At 38.6% G+C, this 14,474-nt stretch overlaps 1 protein-coding gene across 1 annotated transcript; it reads left to right on the forward strand.

Moving 5' to 3' along the window:
• The first annotated feature begins 6,968 nt into the window (after positions 1-6,968).
• On the forward strand, positions 6,969-13,180 carry LOC141782048 (homeobox protein engrailed-1a-like). The gene is made up of 2 exons (XM_074658059.1): positions 6,969-7,886; positions 10,480-13,180. Exons 1-2 carry the CDS (start codon positions 7,301-7,303, stop codon positions 10,800-10,802), a joined length of 909 nt encoding a protein of 302 aa, XP_074514160.1. The 5' UTR covers positions 6,969-7,300; the 3' UTR covers positions 10,803-13,180.
• Positions 13,181-14,474: the final 1,294 nt, after the last annotated feature.

A 14,474-nucleotide genomic window follows, 5' to 3' on the forward strand; every position in this document is an offset into this window, starting at 1 on the left:
TAGTCTTAGTTTAGATGTTATTTTAATCTCTGAAGATATGACAAAAAATAAACAGTTGTACTGTAAACGTGGGGGTGTGCAGTGCTTATGTTAAATATTCACAGGTTTTTATGCATTTTTAAAATATGTAATGATGTTTTAAAATATGGTCTAAAGCTGGGCTATATGTAGTTAATAAATGCTGGTCTATATCAGAGCTATAATGCATAGATGCAACGTTGACAAGACGTCTATTACTCAGTGGATGTGTTTGGACTAAAACTTGGATGGGGAATAAATGAAGGTGTAGAAATGGTGTGAAAGTTGAAGATGATCCAGTGGACTCCAGAAAAGGAAGAGAAGAGCTCTCACACACCTAGAAACCCTGCTGCCCTCAAGTGACCAAAAAAGGAACCAATAAATAAAGTTTTACTTACTTCCTTCTTCCCTAGTAGAAGGTAAAAAGGTCAAATGTTCTTCTCACACTGTCTCATTTGAACACAATATGTTGAATCATTTCATGGACTGATTTTTTAAACATAATAGTCCTTTCACAGCATATCTTTGACCTGTCATAGTAGTAATAGTTTGACTTGTCATAATCTTACTAACAGCATTAAAGATGCACCATTCTACTCTTGTGTCCCAGTAAGACATGACAGTAGCCAGCTTTCTGTTCAAATTTAGAGCAAAGCAGAAACATTTTTAAATTTAAAAATTAAATGAGCTCCTGTCAAACTGTGGAAAACATGATGGAATTATGGCATTTATGTTTGTTTTGTGTATTAATTGAATGATTACCTCAAACAAAACACATTTTTTTTTATTTTATTTTTTTTATTTGCACATATATAAAACTTCACAAAATCCAGTCAATGAAAACAAAACAAGAAATGTGTCAGGAGAGGTCAAGAAGCCACAGGCTTATACAAAGGACCTCCCCTCAACCCCAGGAGAAAAAAAAACAACAACAAAAAGGGAAGAAAAATCTAAGCTAACATCATTTTAAAAATACAACAAAAGTTAAACAACAACAAGAAGTACACAAAATGTGCAGACAAACCTAACCAAACAGTGGAAAATAATCCAATAAAAACAATGAAATTCATACAAAAAACACTACAGAGGAAAAGAAAATATATCTAAACATATCAAAAGATAATTAGACATCATTAATTAAATGTGATGATATTTTCCTTTTAAAATGTTCTAAGGATAACGAGCTCTTGATAACATGTATTTTGGTGTTCCATATTTGTACACCACGATATCTCAGGGAGTATGAATTAAAACTAATAAAAATAAGCTTGGAAGCAAACAAGAACTAAATTGAGTTTAAGAAACTGTGAGAGAAAAATCACAAACTCAACTAAAAGATGCTAACTGTTAAAAGACCAATGGAGCTACAATATATGGCATCAAATGTAACATTAAAATGGGAATTTGTCATTTGAACACTATAAAACTCACTTTTCTGAATATTGTTTATGTAATTAAAGTTGCTTGTAAGAGACACTAGGAAGTCATAACAAGCTTATGATTATCACTGTAGAGTGTCTTGTTGGTCCGTGGGGAGAACCTCACCAGTGGAAACGTGGAGCACAATGTACAAGATGACACCAGTAACAGTGCAGGAACACACATCAATGAATCTACTGCCTCAGTGCATGCTGGGACAGTTTCAAACACACCCACCTTGTGTAACCGCAATCACATGATCAGCACTCACCAGTCATGTGAATGCTGCTCATGGTTTCCTGATAACAGCATGTTAGCCTGAATTAGAAGAACTGAACCCTGGACTTGTACACCTCCAGAGACCCCTCACACCCTGGGGAACTGTTTCATCTTCTCCCCTCTGGGAGGCGCTACAGAACGCTGTATGCTAAAACAACCAGACACCAGGGCCCTGTTCTTTGTACATGGATAACCCAGTTTTTGGTTCTTCAGAGCTGTTTAATATACTGTATATCTGGAACTGTTGTCAGAGCAACAAGTCCTTAAACCCAAACCTGCAAAAGGGCTTAAAGCTCATTGACAGTTAGCTGGATCATGACCCAGACAGTTTACTGTGAACCACATACATGAAGTCATTTCTGAAGAGGGCAATGCTCTAAGCCACCAGATCATCCCAGGAACTCTCACCTTTTGCCCTGTCCGCCTTTTGCAATAAACCTTCTTAAACTGCTGTCTGAGTCTGTGTGCTGCATTTGGGTCCGCTCGTTGCCAAACCCAAACAAGTGTGCTCTTGTAAAGAAATGAAGGCAACTTGAGTAGAGAGTTGAAAGAAAGAATACAATATGATCAGCATTCATATTATTGGTTAAGTCCCTCATCATGTGATGAGGTAGGTGTGATGGGAACCCTCCCAGCATGCACTGGGGCAATAGGTTGACATAAATAAATAAAAACGTATTAACTCTCATTTTATGTGTGTTCCTGCATTGTAATGTGTATCATTTTATTCTAAATTGTGCTCCACAATGTTCCCACTCTGTTAAACATTATTACCAGTGAATGTGGTCAGACTATGAGTGAAGATAGTGCATGATTGGTGAATGAACACGCAAGAGACTTTTATGTGATAATCACAAGACTACTACAAAAAGGAAACCTACAAAATCATCTTTAATTGCATCGTGAACATTTTACACCAAAGAGAGTTCTGCAGTTACTAATTTAATAGCCGACATTTTAGATTACAAATGACAAATTCCCACTTTAATGACAAATGAAATATCCTTTGCTCTGGCTCCATTGATCTTTTAGTGGAGTTCATTTATTTTTGCTCAGTATCTCATATATTTAGTTGTATGGTTTATCATAGTATAGGTAACTCTTTATTATGAAAATATAAAAATAAGTTAAAAAAATGTTTTGCCGTTGGTAAAACAATTTAGCTGACTTACTGGATCATTTAATTCCCAGCCAACCCTACCTGTTAAACTCTTTTCTTTCCACTAGTTGGGGACAGCATTGTTAATGCCAGTTCACAGTGTTTCTGTGAGTATAGGCCATGGAACTGGTCAGTGGTCAGCCAGTTCCTCCTCTACCTCCTCTGTCTGTTCCAGTGTACTCTACTGTTTTTACTCCCTTTACCTCCTTCTTGTTTATGTACCATGGACCCGTCACTAGTTCTGTCTTTTCCACCCTTAACATCAATGGCTGCTCTCTCCATCTCTTCAAGGGGTGTTGAGCAGAGGTGGAATTTAACTAAGTACATTTACTCAGTTACTGCACTTAAGGACACATTTTCAGGTACTAGTACTTTACTCGAGTACTACTTTCTACTTCTACTCCACTACATCTCAGAGACAAATATTGTACTGTTTACTGCACTACATTTATATGACAGATTTAGTTAATTTGCAGATTAAGATCATTAATATAAAATATAAATGAACTAATAAATGATTATTATAGATTATCCTACCAGCAATATATAAAGTAATTAAAATGAGCTCCACCTTTACCAGCTGTAACATTAAGGTGATGAACACATTAACACATCTGCCACTGAGAAGTGAAGTCAAATTCCTTGTATATGTATATTACTGTAAGTTCATCCTGACACAGTATTATACTGTATAGGTGGCTGATTTATTTCACATGTGTTACTGTCATTGACCACTAGATGTCGCTCTGATATAATGTTCTCTAGTATTTGGGTTGTGGAAATCCAGTGTGAAGCACTTGTGTGATAATCAGAGTGATGAGGAGTTAACAGTCTAATGTCAGCAGATAAACAGGGTTCCTGACTGTCACCATGTTCCTATACTGGAGTCACACACAACATTTCTCTTTGCCACCATGGACCGAACATATTGCAGCTTTAAAGTCGTTATTATGACTAATAAATGTTCCTGAAATTTAGACTAAAGGCTTTTTTAATTTTGATTTCATATTAGTTTTTATTTTTCCCTTTCAGCCGTTTTGTCATTGATATAACAGCAAAAAAGTAAAGTAAAAAGTAAATCACACAGAGCAGACTCACTGAAGAACAGACTCCACTAATACAGGCCAGAGCTACTAACAGAGACCTCTTCTCTAACCTACCTGTATATTCAACACATTCTCACTCCCAACGCGTCAAATACCGTCGTGCGTAAAGGTCTCCGGTACCTATAGGGGCACGGACACAAGTGGCGGTATTTGACGAGTTAGGAGGAGTGAGAATGTGTTGGTATATTGGCCTCTGTGGGGTCTAGAACAAAGACATTACATCAGGCTGAGAGGGAAGGCAGTATGTCCTTAGTTTAGTTCATCTGTACCTGCAGGGCTCAGTGGTGCTACAGTATATTATACTGTATATGATGTGTGTTCATACCAGACAGCAGAGACGGTTCACACGCTGTGATCAACAGCAGTATCTCTATGTGAGGCCTCAGAGCTCGTGCACAGGGTCAACATCTGAAATAGGTGATCAGATCAGATCAGAGAAGGAAGGTTCATGTCTGAGTTTGGTGCGTTTAATAACTAAAAGTTTCCCCCTGTGCTGGAAGATCTGCGCTCATCTCTAATTATTATTATTATTATTATTGTCATTAAGAAAATCTAAATATGCATATTAATTTATGCACAGCTTATTCAATTCAAATGCGTTTATTTTAAAACATTTATTTCATAATAAGGGAACGATTATAAAAAAGGTGTAAAACGTGGATTTTTTTTAATTTGGAATAATGTGTAATAATCCCCTGCCATGTCCTAACACATGTCTCTAATAGGTTATTATAGATGACACCAGAGGCTACTACAACGAACGTCTGTGTATTGTATTTATTTTAACAAAATAAATATTACTTTTTACTTTTCGATCCATTGAGTCGTATATTTTGCTGCGATTATTCCCTATCCTTTATTTTTTCCTTTAGATGCATCTTCGTGCAGACAGTGACACCAGATCAGATGATCTTTGATTGAATCTTAATCTTCAGTGTAAACGCTAAACTGTGGAGAAACAGTCTCTAAATGAGAGGAGCTGACCGACTGACAGCGTCTTCATCCACGAACAGCTCTTATCAGCCTCACCTCACAGTGCGCGTGTGTTTGGCCTGCGAGCTGGCTAATCCCAGCAGCAGCAGCAGCAGCAGCAGCACCAGCACCGTGCAGGAAAACCTTCTTATTAGAAGTGAAAGCTGTTTCCTGTTTAACTGTCTGTCAGTTTGTTGATAGCATAAGTAGAGTTTTGGACGATTATGGTCCTCATAATTAAATCTTCACATTAAATATGATAGCAATTATTATAAATAGCAGAATGATTTCCAAAATATATGTTTATATTTGGTAATATTTATCTAAAACAAAAGAATAATACCACATAACACTATATACACAACCAGATATTAGGAATATTATAAAAATAACACAGATGCACATAAAAAAAATCTGCCCAGACTTCTGTATTGTAAAAAAAAAAAAAAATCTCTTTGAGTCCCTGGAGGACTATTACAGAATTATTATAGGAATATTATAGTGACACTAAATGTCATTGAGGGATCTTGAGAAATACTTAAAATCACTGAATATACCAGATAGGAAATTATTATTAGTAAAATTATGGTGAATTTCTGTATTTGTCCGTTGTTGGTGTGAGAGGCGCACTATAAGGCTTAAATAAAACAAAGGCCTTAATATGAATTACACCAATTAAGCTGTTCCTTCATGCAGTCTTCTCTGTATTCCAGGCTTTCTATTAACACCTTGAAACCGCTCCTCTTGTCTGTTATGTTCCATTTATTATCCTATCGGCCCACTTTGCGTGCACTTTGATGAAGGGTTTGGCGCGGTGATGGTGACAGAGGCTTTGAGTCGCTTTTCTCCCGCAGCTCGGTGATGAAGGTCCGGCTGATCAGGCGGAATACACAGTAATTAAAACCTATCAATTATCCGCCGGCAGCTTCTCGATAAGAGCGCGCTTTTTCCAGAGCTCGGCCTGGAAAACAATACCGGCTTGACAATAGTGGCTGTACCTTAGGGAGAATGGACGTTAAATGGACGCATATGAAGATATAGGAGGTGTATACAGTTTGGATATGAAATAGGGAGATGGTTAGTGGTATAGCTGTGGGCCTATTCTCCATGATGACACTGTGACGTGATTGGGTTTGTCTTGTGTGCGCGTGCTTGTGTGCCAGAGATAAGCAAAAAAAAAAAAAAGGCCCCTGTACACCAAAGTATGCACCATCCTGTAGTGTAAGATGTTAAAGCAGGACGCATCAGCTGCTGGGAGGTCACACCAGAAAATGACCAATTCGTGAATTAAAGTGTAAATGTTGTTGTTTCACGCGCAACATCCGTCAATCCCTCCGCGCGCGTATCCGATTCAAAGTCAACTACCTGGAGGAAGTGAGGTGAGCTGTGTGTGTGTGTGTGTGTGTGTGTGTGTGTGTGTGTGTGTGTGTGTTCTTGTACAGCTACCTTTGTGAGGACCAATTTGAGTTTTAGACCTTCAGAGTGAGGAATTTTTTTCAAACAGACCTTCAAAGGCCTGTTTGAGGGTTCAAACTTGGTTTTAAGGTCCAGGTTAGAATTATGTCTAGGTTAGGGTTAGTGTAAGGGTTGGGGTCAGGCATTTAGTTGTGATGGTTAAGGTTAGGGTAAGTCAATGAGTGTCCTCACAAAGACAGAAGTACACGGCTGTGTGTGTGTGTGTGTGTGTGTGTGTGTGTGTGTGTGTGTGTGTGTGTGTGTGTGTGTGTGTGTGTGTGCGTGTGTGCGTGTGTGTGTGTGTGTGTGTGTGTGTGTGTGTGTGTGTGTGTGTGTGTGTGTGTGTGTGTGTGTGTGTGTGCGCGCGTGTGCCAGTGATAATCTCTTGTTTGGTTGCTGCTCGCTGCTCCACAGACTACCCTCTTGGCTCAGAGACGCCTGACATTATTGGACGTCGTCACCCCTTGTCCAAAAGTGTCCCGGTCGGTGATTGGTCCGCTGCGCTTTGGATGTTATTCATGCACCTCCGGCTGGTGTGTGTATGAGTTTGTGTGAGTGTATGTGAGTGTGTGTGAGTGTGTGTGCGCGCATGGTGATGTGATGTATGGACTTTGTGAAGATCCGACTGTCATCCAGCGGTGTAAAGCTCTGGGTGTGTGAGAGCAGCTCGTATAATAGCAACCATATAGTCACCCACCATGACGCGCCGGAGCGCCTTTACGCAGCAGGATTGTTCACAGTTTGCGAATAATTACACCAACCAGCAATATTTCGGAGAGAAAATAACTATGTTTTAGTGCTTTCCTGTTGTCATATTTTGGATACAAACGCAAGGAAAGTGGAAAGTGGATTGAAAGAAACCAGAAGCACGTTGTTGAGAGCAGCAGCAGCGATGGAGGAGCAGCAGCAGCGGGATGTGAACAGCTCTGACAGCAGCGAGGCAGAGAGCAGCGTCTCTCCGGCTCACAGCCTGCCCTCACCGCCCATACTGCCTCTGCAGGCCGCCCAGCAGGCTCACAGGACCACCAACTTCTTCATAGACAACATCTTGCGCCCGGACTTTGGCTGCAAGAAGGAGCACGGCCTGCATGGCCCGCGGGAGAGGGCGCAGACCTCCGGCCGGGACCGGGAGCACCGGGAGCACCGGGTCCACCCGCCTGTCAGCAGGCCGAGTCTACCCGGGACACCGTGCCACGACTCCAACTGCAGCAGTGACAGCACCTCGTCCTCCTCCGCCTCCTCCACCTCTTTGGCGAGTCCCAAGAAGAGTAACGGAGGAGGAACCGCAGCCGCCGCCTCCACCGGGAGCAGCGGCGGAGTGAAAGCCGAGGAGAGGACCGGCGGCGGGGGGACTGGGGAGAACGGGTCCTCGTCGCTGGTGGTGCTGAACGGTACCGGGGCGTCCACACCGGAGAGCCAGCCGTTACTCTGGCCCGCCTGGGTCTACTGCACCCGGTACTCGGACAGGCCCTCATCTGGTAAGGCAATAGTTTCATGAAGACCAACCAAAACAACAATTCAAAACAAGCGCGCAATGTGTTTTTTACTAATGGAGGAATTAAAGTCACACTATAGTTTTAATCCTGCTTTTTCTGACATACACACATTTATCCTGCATGGAGACGTTTTAATTCAGTGAATCATGTTTTAGAATATTTAAAGATCATAGCTAACAAATCTTGTTTTTATTTTATCTTTATAACCTAAAAAAAAAAAAGAAAACAGTTCATCTTAATCCTACTATGAAACATGTAGGCCAACATATGGTGTTTTAAATAAAAGGTGGTTAAAAACAGAGTTAACCTTCCTTAGTGGATATCCTTTAAATTACTAATGAGTTCTTTGGGATATTACATTTATTAGATATTAAATATATCACACGCTCAAAGACGATTAATGCAAACTAAAAAAATAAACTGTTAATATTTTCTTTTATTTTTTATTTTTATTTGATCTTATTGGACCGATTGGACTTATTGAACACGTTTATAACAAATTATTCTAATAGTTAATAATTATGATTCTTCAGCTGCTGAATGAAAACAACACAAACGTTTCTGTGATTTTCTCTTCTTCTCTGCCGTGTGTCTTTAACTGCATCCGTGCATTTGCAAAATAAAATGAAATAAAGACAAAAATAAGAACTAATAGGTTTATATATTGTTTATGTGTTATAGGTTTCAAATAGAGAAGAACAAGCACGTGCAGCAGGTTGAGTCAGATATTATTATTATTATTATTATTATTATTATTATTATTCAGTTGTCTGACTTATTATACTTATTAAATTCACTCTCTTTTCGACCCAATCTGTCTTGTTCCATTTACATAAGCAGTTGGCCAACATTGATCCTTTAGGATTATGATTGTACAGATGACAGCGTTACAAGCCGCTGTGTGACACGTGTTTGGGTTCAGGGACAGCAGACATTTTCTCTCCATATAAAGTCATTTTCCCACTGATGTCGGTGTGTAACCTGTTGGCTGTATATGAGCTGCTGTCACTAACGCACGGCGGAATAAAACACAATGGAATTAAAGGTAAATAATGGCTATCAGCCCTCCTACAGGAGACATTTTGAATTCATTAACCGCCTGTTTGATTTGGGTCTGACTTCAGCCCAAATCACCAAAATACAAATCTACGTACAGTCTGTGTAAAATAATAATAATAATAATAATAATAATAATAATAATATTACTACAATAATATTATTATAATAAAATACTCTACATTGAGCACATAGAGGCTTCCTCCTGAAACCCTTCATTTCAGTAGCCCTAACTGTCTTTCTTTTATTACATGATGTGGCCTTTATTATTATTTTTGTGGAGAAACACAACTAGCCTACTGATGAATCGGTTGTGTTTTAATTTAACGTATTTTATTATTTTGCACGACAACAAGAAGCCTAAAATAGTTATCCTTCGTATAAATATGTGTGTAATAATAAACAACATTATAAACGAATAGCCAACATCTTTTATTAAAGAATCCAGACATCATGTAACACCAGAGGACTATTGCTTGGATGGTGATGGTGTTGGAGAGATATTGCGCATTATTTGACTACAAGTCTGTGTGATAATATTAACGTATCATTGGCATTATTTATAATCATGTTAGTGTTTATTTACTTATAAATATTTATGTAAGAAAATGCAGTTAAGGTGTGTGGACGGTTTCCTTCATCCTGCTGCTCCTCTGTGTTCATTTACATTTACTGACTACACGAGCGCTTCTTCACAAATGATGCAATAATTGTGTAACGGGGATTGTGTGCTGAATACCTGTGTGTGTGTGTGTGTGTGTGTGTGTGTGTGTGTGTGTGTGTGTGTGTGTGTGTGTGTGCTGCATTCATCCATGCAGTCCCAACTAGGCGGTAGAAGGAGAGTGTGTTAACGGGCTGATGCTCAGCTGCAGCATCTCTGCTGCTGGAACACACTGACACACTGGACATAATACAGCGACAAGCACACATATTCCTTTGGGATTATTATTATTATGATTATTATTACTATTGTTAAAATTATTATCATTATTATTATTATTATTACCATTATTATTATTATTATTATTATTATTATTATTATTATTATTATTACCATTATTATTATTATCAGCAGTATTATTATTATTATTATTATTATTATTATTATTATTATTATTATTGCCATTATTATTATGATCAACATTATTATTATTATTATTACACTGTTACGACTAACCGAGATTGTTATAGTTTATGTTGACGTAGCTTATAACAACAACTAGGGCTGTTATTATTGTAGTTATAATTATGCTGATTATTATTATTATAATGATTCTTCCTATTCCACTAAAACAGTAGTAGTAATAATAATAATAATAATAATAATAACAGTGTGTGTGTGTGTGTGTGTGTGTGTGTGTGTGTGTGTGTTTATTTGATTGCATGCAGGCTGATGTTGATGTGTATATAATCAGCTCCGATAGTGAAACTTGTATCTATTTGTGTCTGATGAATTATTGTTTATTCCATGCGCTGAATATTCATATTGCGCCCTCCTGTTCTTTCGCCCTTACTGCAGGCCCAAGGACACGGAAACTGAAAAAGTCGAAAAGCGGCAAAGAGGACAAGCGTCCGCGCACGGCCTTCACGGCCGAGCAGCTGCAGAGACTGAAGACGGAGTTCACGGTGAACCGGTACATCACGGAGCAGCGGAGACAGTCTCTGGCCACCGAGCTCAACCTCAACGAGTCCCAGATCAAGATCTGGTTCCAGAACAAGCGGGCCAAGATCAAGAAGGCCAGCGGCTTCAAGAACGGCCTGGCGCTGCAGCTGATGGCGCAGGGACTGTACAACCACTCCACCACCACCATCCAGGAGGACAAGGAGGAGGACAGCGACTGATCAGGGACTGTACAACCACTCCACCACCACCATCCAGGAGGACAAGGAGGAGGACAGCGACTGAGGACACGGTCCTGGTCCACATACACACTCTGTACAATGTAAATATATCATATCTAATTTAAGGATGAGGATGAGCTTCGTCTCCTCCTCTTCACAAGAGACTAGAGAGCAGAACAGACTGCAGACTGGGACTGACCTGCCACCGCAAAAACCAAAGATTTTATTGGGAATCAGAGCCTGGACACTTTCACAAACCAGAAAGAAAGAAAGAGAGAAGCAACACCCCCACATTTAGCTGATTTCTGTGAGCCCTGAGATGAGAGTGAAATGGACCCCCTTCCTCCATCTCTTCCACCTCCATCATGCAGCCGTGATAAACCCACAACGGCCTCCACATCCCTTCAGCTCATGTTGCTGGAGGTTGTGGACGAAGCTGCTGCTGCACCACCGCCGAAACACCACCCAAACACCACGAGAACAGTCACTGGCTTTATTACACTTTTGTTTTATTGTTTTTTTCTGGACCAACTGACTTGTAAGAACTGTAATAATCCCACAGTATACACGTCACAGAGATGCCACACACACATCTGAAGTGCCAAACGAATCAATAGCCTATATAGTTATGATACAGGAGAGGGGATGCACTGTACTTTAAAATCACCTGGGAGCGCGAGGAACACACAGTTATTACAGGAATATTTTAGATTACTATAGATAAGGCCTATAATGTCGGGGCCTATAAGCATTGTGAACAATGGGCTTATTATGCCTTTTACAAATTGGGGATTAGAACAAATTAAAGGGAGTTTATTTTTTTTAAATGAAAAATTAATATGCAACCAGAATTGTTGATGCAGAATTTTCAATTTCAATTGGACAATTTTTTTTAGGCCAAATTAAATATTAAATAAATAAATGATTCTTTATTCTCCCACCAGAACCTTTGAAACCAAAGATTTCGACCATACAGAAAATATAAATGAATAATTAACAAGGCAAATAAATGTGAAAAATCCAAATATATATATCAAAAGATAGATCTTTGAAGAAAGATCAAAGATTTTTGGGGAACTTTGAATCATGACCTCAGTATCTCTAAATTCTTTAGTATTATTAGTATTATAGGTATTATATAGCCTATAATACTGCTGTAAAACAGTTAAAGGTAGATGAAATCCATGAAGCTAGCAGTGTTTAAATGATTCACACTAATAAGAAACAATCTATAGCATATTCCTATAAATTCCTGGTTGTCTGATATCATAGTGATTCATTACTGGCATCTCTATCATCTTCTTTAATGCTTCTCTTTTGACCCAGACTGTGTTGGTATAGCCTCCTGTTATACTTTAAGAGAATATCTTCTCTAATATTCCGACATGTTCACTGTGGTGTTTGTATATAACGTCCCTCTGAAAGTCTCTGCAGGATTACTGCACTTCTTACAGAGGGGATTTATACACAAGGTATAAATACATATATACTGTATATGAAGGTATACATACATATACTGTATATACACCATGGAGCATCATTTCCATGTGGTGTTGTCTTTATTTTGGCACATAAAGCTGCAGCGGCCTGCAGACAGACTATCTGAGATATACAGTGTGTTTAGAGAGCGGCGGGAGATATTCTGTACATTAAAACATGTTTCCAAATAAACACTTTTATATCAGAAAAAAAAGGAAATCCTCAGGAAACACTCATTTTATTCTGGTGGGTGACAAACGAATATATTCAATTAATAAATTGAGGCGTGCACGTGCGCGTGCGTGTGTGTGTGCGTGTGTGTGGGTCGCAGCTCATTGGTTCAAGTGAGTGGGGACAACTGAATCCATATTCATAGAGGTCTTTGGTCTTTGGAAAAGGAGGTGAATTTACACTGCGAGACGCGCCGCTATCAGCGCTGTTCAAAGCGTTGCGGAGCATGAAATTGCCTCTCCGTCTCTGTGTTCACTCATTTCATCAGCAGCCTCTGCAGGCCTGAAACACAAATATAGAAGTGTTGGAGTTATAGAGAGGGAAGCTTCCTTTGTGTGTGTTTGTGAGACATTCAAACGGCCGCGTCGAGGCCTCCAGTCTCATCCCCCAGAATGACGCACAAAAAAAACCTCTAATGCGTTAAATAATGATGGACAATCATATACCAAGCAGCCCTACAGTCTGTATTTAGATAATTATTCTATATTTTTAAAAATTTAAATCACAAACATATTATTTACACAAAATCTCAGATCGTTTTTTTTTCCTCTATATTTTTTATTTATTTAAATGTTTAAATCACAAACAATTATTAGCACAGATCGTTTTTTCTGTCTATTTTGTATTTATTTCCACATTCCCCACGTTTTTATTTTACACAATATGCCGCCCAGTTCTATTTTGACTTTGTCTCATAATGCTAAATGAAAGTCAATTATTCATCAGAAGTCATTATTATTAATACATATATTAAGACAAATAATGATTCATTCTTTCAAACAAGTTGTGGTTTTGTTTTTATATACATTACAGTAAATAATGACTTCTTTGAAACCCTTTAAAATACTGATTCAGATACAAGATAATACAAGATAATCATTCATCCATTCAGTTTTATTTATTCGGACTAAACTAACAAGAAACTAAATCTCCATTTAAAATAACGGCTGTTTGCAGGATCTGATGTTTTACAAAGATATACCCAAAAAATGCATAAAGTGCTTTCCAGCTAAAATTGTATTTACAATAACATATAAAGTGTGCATTTAAAAGTGATTACTGAGAGCTTCTGTCGATGCCAGGCTTTTTTATGCAAACAAATGACGTGTGTGTGTGTTTATAACAATTTTCAAAAAATGAAGGAAAAGCAGCCAAAAAATAATCCCTCACTTCTTTATCGGCTGTTTTTTATCTAAATTAATTTATTGCTTTCGTCCCTTTTACTGAGCTAAATTACAGGAGAAGGCTTCAGTACATGTCGTTACTTTTCATTTCATCATTATTTACTGAGAGAGAGAGAGAGAGAGAGAGAGAGAGAGAGAGAGACAGAGAGAGAGAGATGAACATATGTGATTTAAGATATGTGGAATAGTGAGATGCCCTCCAGTTACTTTGAACAGTAAATGAATCATCACTCCAACCTCCTCCAACTATTTTCATATTTAACTCATCAGCTTGATGTCAGCAGCAGCCTGAGAAACTTTATTTCTAAAGTGATGAGGAAGAAAAGTTTATTTATTCTGCACCAGAAACTGTTTGAAAATCTATTTTTTTTTCCAGATAGATAGATAAATATATATATAGATAGATAGATAGATAGATAGATAGATAGATAGATAGATAGATAGATAGATAGATAGATAGATAGATAGATAGATAGATAGATAGATAGATAGATATCATCTTTTTCTGTGAAGCTGCTGAGTGTCTCAGATGGTGAACTGAGAGCCGTGGAGCTGCTGCTGCTGACAGCAGTCCACTGTGTAATTATTTTGGACCAAATTACTTATCGAGTGAGCATCTTCCTGATGAAACCCGGCAATTTCCTCCAGCCTGGAGGTCATCTGTCATCCGGAGCTTCATACTTCCCTTATAGGAAGAGTTTGTCTCTTCTGTAATCACTCTGGAGCCGGGCCAAAGAAAGTAGAGCCCTCTTTAAAAAGAAAACAGAGGGTAACAGTA

This window comes from Sebastes fasciatus, chromosome 14 (assembly GCF_043250625.1).
Source record: "Sebastes fasciatus isolate fSebFas1 chromosome 14, fSebFas1.pri, whole genome shotgun sequence".
Lineage (NCBI taxonomy): Eukaryota > Metazoa > Chordata > Actinopteri > Perciformes > Sebastidae > Sebastes > Sebastes fasciatus.